The sequence below is a fragment of the Sciurus vulgaris genome (genome assembly GCF_902686455.1).
Source record: "Sciurus vulgaris genome assembly, chromosome: 1".
Taxonomy (NCBI): domain Eukaryota; kingdom Metazoa; phylum Chordata; class Mammalia; order Rodentia; family Sciuridae; genus Sciurus; species Sciurus vulgaris.
Window position 1 is genome coordinate 12,545,403 of NC_136461.1, and position 8,773 is coordinate 12,554,175.

Sequence of the window (8,773 nt, forward strand, 5' to 3'; positions counted from 1 at the left end):
TGGCTCGCTGGGGTTCCTGAGACAAGAGAGCTGCGTGGGTCTGAGCAGCCCATGGAGGGTCCGTCCCAGGACCAGCTGGGTTTGACCTTTGCAGGCTCGGAATCCCCTCAGCCTGGCATCTTCAGAGGAGAGCCTCCCACACCCGCGTTGCCCCAGACGGAGGCCGAGGGATTCCTGGCAGGGGCGGAGCTGGAGGAGACGCTCAGTGCACCCACGTCCTGGGAAGGTGCGGGGCTGCCATCACCTGAGGCCGCCTTGGAAACCTGGCCTCCCCACGTGCTGACTGGGAGTGCCTGAAGGCGGGGAGGACGAGGACAGGCTGGGGGAGCAGCCGCCAGGCTGGTGGCCTTGGGAGGTGGCGCTTTGCCAACCGGAAGGGAAGCACTTAGGCATTGTGACAACCGACTGGGGTCACACCAGCTGGGGACCAGCCTGGGACGCAGAGTGCCATGAAACCCAGCTTAGGTCAAGGGGTGTTTATCTCAGAAAGGGCCCGTCAGGATGGACAGCCACGAGCGAGTGCACACCAGCACCTCCGGGATGATGAAGATCCGTCCCACCTCCTCCTGGAGGTGTCCTCCTCACAGCTGGGCTGAGACCTCGCTCCTTTCTCCTCTCTCCCTCTCTCTCTTTCTCTCTCTCTCTCCCTCTCTCTCTCCCTCTGTCTCCCTCTCTCTCCCTCTCTCTCCTTTCCAGTCTAGCTGAGACTAGAGCACAGGGCATCTGGCTGGTTCTCTGAACTTTCTAGACTCAAAAGGTCACGCCTGCCCCCGTGTGTGCGTGTGTATCCTTGTGCAAACACGCACCCGCACGTGTGTTAAGTGTCACACAGCTCCCAGGTCCCCTCTCTGACCCCTCCCCGGCTCCGCACACTGCTCCCCTCCCGAGGTGCCTGTGTCCACCGGCTCCCAGCTGCAGGCCTCTCCTGGCATTGCCCACTGGAGGCGGCCTCCACCTAGAACCCAGAGCCCTGGACAGAGCAGTGCGAGGCCTGGCTGGGTGGAGGTGAAGCTGATCACACAAAGATGGGCGTGTGCCCGCCAGGCACGTGTGCGTCTCTGGCGGCTTCACCCACCCTGGAGCCTCCGGGGAGAAGAGCTCTCCATTTGTCCCGCCTGCGAGGAGAGAACCGCTTGGTGGCGGGCAGGCACAAACACGGAAGCCCAGTATAGACTTCCAATTATCTTTTAATCTCACTCCTGTCTTCATTTGTTCATTTCACTTTCTCCAAACAGACTAGAAGGGAAAAAAGCTGTGATTTATGGGGTCTGAAGTCAGCCGGCAGCCTGCGGCTCACCTCTCCCAGCCCACAGCCCCTCTCCTGGCTCTGCGCTAATTGTGTTCTGAGTCTCAGGGACTCGATGCTCCAGCTCCGGGGGGCTCCCTGCCCTGGGAGGGTCGGCCCCTCCAGGGCCACGGTTCCTACAGAGAGCACGTGCCCCTTCCCACAGCCCCGGCCCCTCCTTGACGCTGGGTCCCTCACCTCCGGCCCAGGCGTCGCACGACTAAGGCGGCCCAAGCCTGCTGAAGTCGTCAGCACCAGCCCACCTGGACCCTGGGCCCGCCCCTCCCCAACCTTCCCGCGGAGGGCGGCGGGCACTCTCACCCCGACCCCTCGCCCCCGCCTTGCCCACCTGGAGTTTCTCCAGGGTCCCTGGGAGACACGGTGTGCCCCCTCCTCTACATGTGAGTGACAGACTCCTTCTCCAGGGTGATCATCTCCCTGGTCTGTGGCCTCACCCCGCCGAAGAAGGAAACCTCCATTTCCAAGCGCTATCTCTGGGGGCTGGACTCTGGGGGCTGGACTCTGGGGGCTGGACCGGAAGGCCGACCACAGGGTCCGTGAAGGAGGACAGAGCCAACATTCAGCTGTTCTGCACTTGTCCCTTCTCAGGAAGTGCCACGCCAGGATTCAAATCAGGGCCACCTGCCTCCCGCGCTCAGCCGGCTCCCAGGCTGCCCTGTGCTGTCAGGAGCCCTCCCCGCCCTCCCGCTCTGTCTTATCCCAGCCGGTAAGGGATCCCCTTCACCCTCCAGGACCCGGCAGCCTCGGCAGGTCACGCCCCGTCTCCCAGCCTAGCTGATCCTCCCCCACTAGGCCATGGCCTGATGTGGGGAAGCACCTGGTGAGCGCCTGGAGAGTCAGCCCATGGGCGCGTCCCCTTCCTTCCCTCGACACTCCGTCCTCAACACTTCTTTCTAGAACTGCCCCCACCTGCCGCGCATGCTCCTATTCTGACAAGTCACCTCACAGGCTCCTCCTTGGGGACGCTGTGGCTGGGTCACATCTCCGGCGGACACTGTCTTCTGGACTGGGGAGGACGTTCCCTGGGGCTGGACTGGGAACACCCAGTGCCCAGCTTCCCAGTGGCAGCCCTGAGTGGCCTGGGGGATGTTGCTGGAGGCTCAGGGACAGCGCTCTGAGCACACCAAGCCTTCTGAGGTGAGAAGCAGCTTTCAAAGGGGCTGAGACAGAGTTCCCGTGGTGGCATCTGGGAGGACAAGGAGTGAGCAGAAGTCCACTCTGCATGTCTCCCGAGGGTACGGGAGCCCGAAGCTGCCCTACCTCTCTACCCGCGTGACTGGCTCAGAGTCCCCCTGGGCCCCAGCACCCCCGCCTGGAAGATAAGGGCGAGGAAGACCAAGCTCTCCAGGTGCCCGGAGGACGAGATGACCTACTGTCCTCAGAGCCCTAGGACCTCACTCCCGTTCACCTCCACCCTGTGGGGAGCGGAGACGGCCCACCCCGGCCAAGAGCAGCTCTCAGTGAACTGTGGGAAAGCTGGCTTCCTTGTCCTTCCTAGGTCCCCTGAAATCCGCGGAGGTGATTATTTAAAAGAGAGGTTTCCCGGGACCCACCCCGAAGCTACTGAATCAGAACATCTTGTGGGCAAGTTGGAAATCTGCATTTCTAAGTAGCTTTCTCCGGGATACTTGTGCCCATTCAAGTGACAATTACAGTTCTGTCACTCATGATGGAAAGAAAGGGATCCCGGGAGTCTCCTCTTGTCCGCCACCAAGGGGCTTTGGGAGAAGTGGCACCTGTCAGATGAATTCAGGTCTGTAAAACTCTGGAATGTGCAAATGGGGATTGAGGTCCCCCCTTACAAGCAAATTGACATGACACCAGAGATCCACTAACTGCTGCCGACAAACGAGGACAGCAGTCTCTCCCCAAAGGGGTCGTGAGTGCGAGAAGCGGCACGTCCAGATGCCCACCCGGCTCCCCGGAGCGAGCGTGCACAGCCCACATGCACCGCGGTCCCAGTGATGCGGGGCCTGTGAAGGCCTTGGGTTCAAAGTCGAGCCAGGCTCCGTCTCCATCCTCGGGGACGCAGGATCCACCAGGACAGACGCTGCACACAGTGGGCTTGGTGACAGCAGGTGTGGTCAAGGTCGAAAGAGGAGCTGGAAACAGACTCGCTGAGGAAGGACTGACCAGGAAGGAGTCCCAAGAGATGCAGCCTTGGCCTGACTCCGGAGGGTGGAGTCTGTCCACCAGCAAAGACAGGAGGCCTGGCCTGCTGGTCAGCCCAGCCCCGTCCAGAGGTCAATGCCAGGCCTGCCGGGCAGCTCTCAGGAGGTAGATTCAGAAAGGCAACCCGAGGCCCATGCCCAGGGGTCATGAACATCAGCAAAGGGAATCAGGTTCCCCCAGGGCCAGGGCCTGCAGAGCCGAGCTCCTCCTGAGTGCGTGTCCGCTGCCCAAGAGGGGCTTCTCTTCGCTTCTCAGTCAGATGAAAACATTCAAAGAAGAGCGAGCCCATCCCCCGGCCCTCGGCTGCTCCCCGGCACCCGCCGCTGGGGGTCCTCACCCATTGATGCTACCCGCCCAGGTTCTGTGCACAGAGACCTGGAGACCCCTGCTCTGGGGTTTGGAGACCCTTAGAGGACCTTGGTCAGGGGAAGAGCAGAGCGAGGTCCATGCTTGGAGGGGGCCAGCCGAGGCCATTAACATAGCAATGGTGATGCAGGACAAGGAGGAAGAGGAGGGAGACCTGAGCAGGTATACTTACCGGGCTTTCACAGGATTATCACCCCCCTCCACCACCACCACTTTTCAGATAGGCAAATGGAGGCACAGAGAGGCAAAGTCATTTGTTTATGGTCACACAGCTGGTGAGTGGCAAAGCCAGGCAGTGTGGATCCAGGATCCACAGCATTAGTGATGTGGGAGCTGGTGGAGGTTGGGTGCCAGTCTTCCTCAGCCCCTCGCCTCTGAAGTTGAGGGGAGGGTGTGGCCCCCATCGAACTCCCTCTCGGCTACTGGTGAAATGTGCTGCTTCTCAGCAAGGCTGGTTCCTCTGAAACGGGCCAGGCAGAGGCGTCCAAGAGCTGGTCAGGTGGCTTGGCCGCAGGCCCTGGGTCCAGCCTCCCCCACCACATCCCCTGCTTGACTTGCTGAGTGCTGACCCATCCCTGGGGATAGGAGCCACCCAGTCCTGGCCTGCTGGGGCTGCACCTGACTCACCACGCCCAACCTCCCTGTGCCAAGGATTTGCAACGGAGAAAACAAAGCGCGTGCACGCGCACACACGCTCACGCACGCACACACACACGCACAGGACAGCCCACCCACGGCTTTCCTGGCATCGGTGACTGCCTGGTTAAGAGCTTCCTCCCTGTTCGTGTGCCCGCTGGGCACTGCTAACATCCCCCAGCGCTGGCTGCAGAGCCGCCTCAGGTGGCTGACCTCAGGCCCAGCCCCAGGCAGACCACTGCCTCCACACCACCCCCAGGAAGGTTCTAAGGAGGCCAGTCGCTGAGACCAGCCATCCCTGGCCCCAGTGGCCACTCCGCCAGCCCAAAGTCACCTTTGCTCCAGCTCCTCGGCTGGCCAGCCAGAGCCAGCCCAGGGTTCCCTCCCACTCCGCTCAGCAGGGCCCAGGAACCCGTCCCTATTGGGCCATCGTTAATTGGATTCTTGACATTCCTCTGCCTCAGGTCAGCCTGAGAAGCATGCTCCCCAGAGGAGCCGAGGCCCGGGACTGGCATCTGGACATGCAGCTGACCGGCAGGCTGGTGCTGTCTGCTGCCACGCTGCTCCTGGTGACCGCAGTCTACAGGCTCTACAAGTCGAGAGCTGCCCCAGCCCCGCAGGGGGGTCGGGGGGCCAGGACAGAAGCCCAGGAGGAAGCAGAGGGCTCTGGGCAGCCTGCTGTTACGGGGACTTCTCCAGGGGCGCGGCAAAAGCAGCTGAAACGCCGGAGGGCCAGCAAGGGGGCTGGCACCCCACACAGCTGTGGCTGGGAGGACCCAGAAGGCCCCTGTGTCCTGGCCACCAGAGCCACTTCCAGAGACGGGCAGGCCCCCAGAAAAGGCTCTGGTGAGGAGAGGGGCGGGCAGCACGGGGACCCAGAGCTGGTGCCTCCTGCCTGCTGCAGCCAGGAAGCCGGAACGGCCATTGGCGGTAAGCCCAGTCCTCCCCTCCGCTCCTGGCTAGGCAGCTCTCTCACTGGACCTGCTCTGGCAGTGGACGGTGACTGTGTGGGTGGTGAGCCAGCTCTGTGGCCGGATGGTGGCACCCCTGTGCACCCAGCGTCAGGGCGGCTGGAAACTCCCCACGGCTGGACAGCCCCCAGCGAGGGCGGCAGTGACATGAGCCAGAGCTGGGTCTTCGCCTGCGGGACGGGGGTCAGCAGGGAAGAGGCTGGGGCCCTCCAGGCAGCCTCCGACATGGGCCTGGCCGTGCACCAGCAGCAGGGGGCCGCCGACGCCTCCTACACCTTCTCATCCCGGGCCCGGGTCCGCGTGGAGGAGAGCTTCGTAGGCAGCGCGGAGGGGCCCGGCCCCCGGCTGAAGGGCAAGGTCTACGATTACTACGTAGAGGCCACCTCTCGGGCCGTCTCCAGGCCGGCCCCCCGGACAGCGGGTCTGGCTGAGGCTGCGTCCCCTGAGCCAGTGCCAGGGCCCCTGGGAACAGGAACAGCGTCTGGAGGCCAGGCTGGCGACCCAGCGGGCGGCGCTGAGACGGCAGCCCCTCCTGGGCCGGCGCCACCCCCCTCCGCCCACGGCTTCCCCAGGAAGGAGAGCCTCTCGCAGATCGCGGAGAACCCGGCGCTCCAGCTGCAGCTCGAGGGCTTTGGGGACCCCACTCCTGACCCCCTGGACCAGGGGTCCCTGCCCTCCTCCCCTGGGGGCCATGGGGAGCTCGTGGCCGGGACCTGCGTCGTCCACATCCCACGGGGCCCAACTGCGGCCCCCGACATCCGCCTGGATCTGGGCAACTGCTACGAGGTGCTGACCCTGGCCAAGCAGCAGGGCCTGGAGGCCCTGCAGGAGGCGGCCTACAGGGTGATGAGCGACAACTACCTCCAGGTGCTGCGCAGCCCCCACATCTATGGGCGCCTGAGTGGTGCCGAGCGGGAGCTGATCCTCCAGCAGCGGCTCCGGGGCCACAGGTGCCTGGTGGTGGCCGATGTGTGCCCGCAGGAGGGCGGGGGCCGCCTCTGTTGCTATGACGACGCCCGAGACACCTGGCGCCCCCTGGCCCAGCTGCCCCCCGAGGCTGTGTCCTGGGGGTGCGCCGCCTGCACGCTCTTCAATTACCTCTTCGTGGTGGCGGGCTGCCAGGGGCGCCAGCCCTCCAGTCGCGTCTTCTGCTACAACCCACTGACGGGGATCTGGAGCGAGGTGTGCCCGCTGAGCCAGGCCCGGCCGCACTGCCAGCTGGTGGCCCTGGACGGGCACCTCTACGCCATCGGGGGCGAGTGTCTGAACACTGTGGAGCGTTACGACCCTCGCCAGGACCGCTGGGCCTTTGCGCCCCCGCTGCCTGGTGACACGTTCGCCCTGGCGCACACGGCCACCGCGTGTGCAGGCGAGATCTTCGTCACGGGCGGCACCCTGCGCTACCTGCTGCTCCGCTTCTCCGCCCGGGAGCAGCGCTGGCGGTCCGGCCCCACAGGGGGCAGCAAGGACCGCACGGCCGAGATGGTGGCGGTCGATGGCTTTCTGTATCGCTTCGACCTGCACCGCAGCCTGGGCATCAGCGTGTACCGCTGCAGTGCCAGTGCCCGGCTCTGGTACGAGGTCGCCTCCCACCGCGCACCCCACCCGGAGGCCTTCCAGTGCGCCGTGGTGGACAGCCGCATCTACTGCGTGGGGCGCCGGCGCACGCTCTGCTTCCTGGCCGACCACCTCTCGCCCAGGTTCGCGCCCAAGGAGCCGCGGGGCTTCCCATCCCCGAGGGGCACCCTGCTGCCCACCGTCCTGACCCTGCCTGCCCCGGGTACGCCTCAGACCAGGGTCTAGCAGCCCCTGCCCGTGAAGCCCCACCCCTCTCTGGCTCTGGGGCCATTTCTGGGGACCCAGGAATTTGACCACAGAAAGGGACATATCAGTCCTGGGTCCTGCGCGGGCATGGGGCTTTTTGTTCCGAGGCCAGACGCCAGGTCCGTCTGGATGGCCCGCACTGTTCTTGGAATCCAGATTCCCCAGGGCCTGTGCCAGGACCCCGCCAAAGCTCAGGGCACGACCTTATCCCAACCACAGTTCCAGAAGCCCGGTGACCCAGGGGCCTCTCAAGCTGTCCCTCTGGGACAGGCTGGCTCTGAGGCACCAGCAGTTCCCCTCCCTAAATGTGGGTCACTGGGCTCCGCCTCCACGTTCCCAGAAGTACCCAGGCCGTGGGTGGCAAGAAGTGAGGGAGCTGGTTTAGGCAGAACCAGAAAGAAACCCATGGGCCCCGGGTTCAGCTGGGAGAGACGCCGGTCAGTAGAACAGCCGAAGGAGGACTTGAGGACTCGGGTTTGCAGAGCAAATGTCCCAAAGTCCACTTTACTTTTTCTTGTTGCCTGGAAATCTACGAATCGGAAGGAAGAGGAGCGTCCATTTTGACGACACCTTCTTACAGAGGCCTGCCAGGAGCACCGTGGGGTTCAGACGAGGTCCATGGGGAGGGAGGAACAGAGGTGATCGGGTCCGGCCGCCTCCCTCCGGGGCCTCCTCAGGCCTGAGCCTCTTGTCCATGGTGCTGGCTGCCCAGGTCTCCAGGTCCTGCCCAGGGCCCGTCCGCCTGTCTGGAAGCTGGGTAGTCCGTACCTCAGGGATGACAAGAGAATTGGCTCGCCCTGCACCTTGTGGTCGCCTGCTTGGCCTCATCAGATGGGAGGGGACAGTAGGAGGCAGAGGCACACAGGATTCTGGTGGAGCCCCCAGAGACTGGGTGTCCTTTGTATCGAGGGGTTCTGAAGTGGAGCGGCCCCAGGCCCCGGAAGGTGCCACCACAGCCCTCGTTCTGTCCCCGGGGGTGGCACGGGCACGCCCAGGGAGCGGTGAAGCTCACGGTCACGGCCGGAGCCGGGAGAGCTGAGGTTGGGCCAGGCAGAGGTGAGACCCACACTGGACGCGGACCGCACCTCCGCCGTGGCCCCACGCTGACCGCTCTCATCACTCCCTGCGCCGACAAGTCCTTTACACAGCCCCAGAGCTGTTTCAACCTAGTGTCGCAGCAGAGGGACCAGCCGACCGGAGCTGGCGTGCTGGTCTGGAGCTGGGTTTAGGGACAGAAGAAGTCAGGGGGTCACGGGGAGCAAGGAAGCTCAGGCGACCTGGAAGGTGACCTGGGGCCGGGCGCACCGCGGACTCACACCGTAGTGGAGAAAAGCAGCAACTGGACAAAGAAAGCAAAGAAACAGGCCAAGAGGAGCCGGGCTCATAGGTGCTGAGGGAGAGGTGGGCAGGGGCGCAGCGGGCCAGGTGTTGGGGACGGGGCTACTCTTTCAAACAGGGTGATCAGGTGCTTTTGGGGGTGACATCAGAGCTGGGTAAA

At 64.2% G+C, this 8,773-nt stretch overlaps 1 protein-coding gene across 1 annotated transcript; it reads left to right on the forward strand.

The window, feature by feature from the left end:
* The first annotated feature begins 2,197 nt into the window (after window positions 1-2,197).
* KLHDC7A (kelch domain containing 7A) lies at window positions 2,198-8,567 on the forward strand. Its single transcript, XM_079145154.1, has one exon. It carries the CDS (start codon window positions 4,960-4,962, stop codon window positions 7,252-7,254), a length of 2,295 nt encoding a protein of 764 aa, XP_079001280.1. The 5' UTR covers window positions 2,198-4,959; the 3' UTR covers window positions 7,255-8,567.
* Window positions 8,568-8,773: the final 206 nt, after the last annotated feature.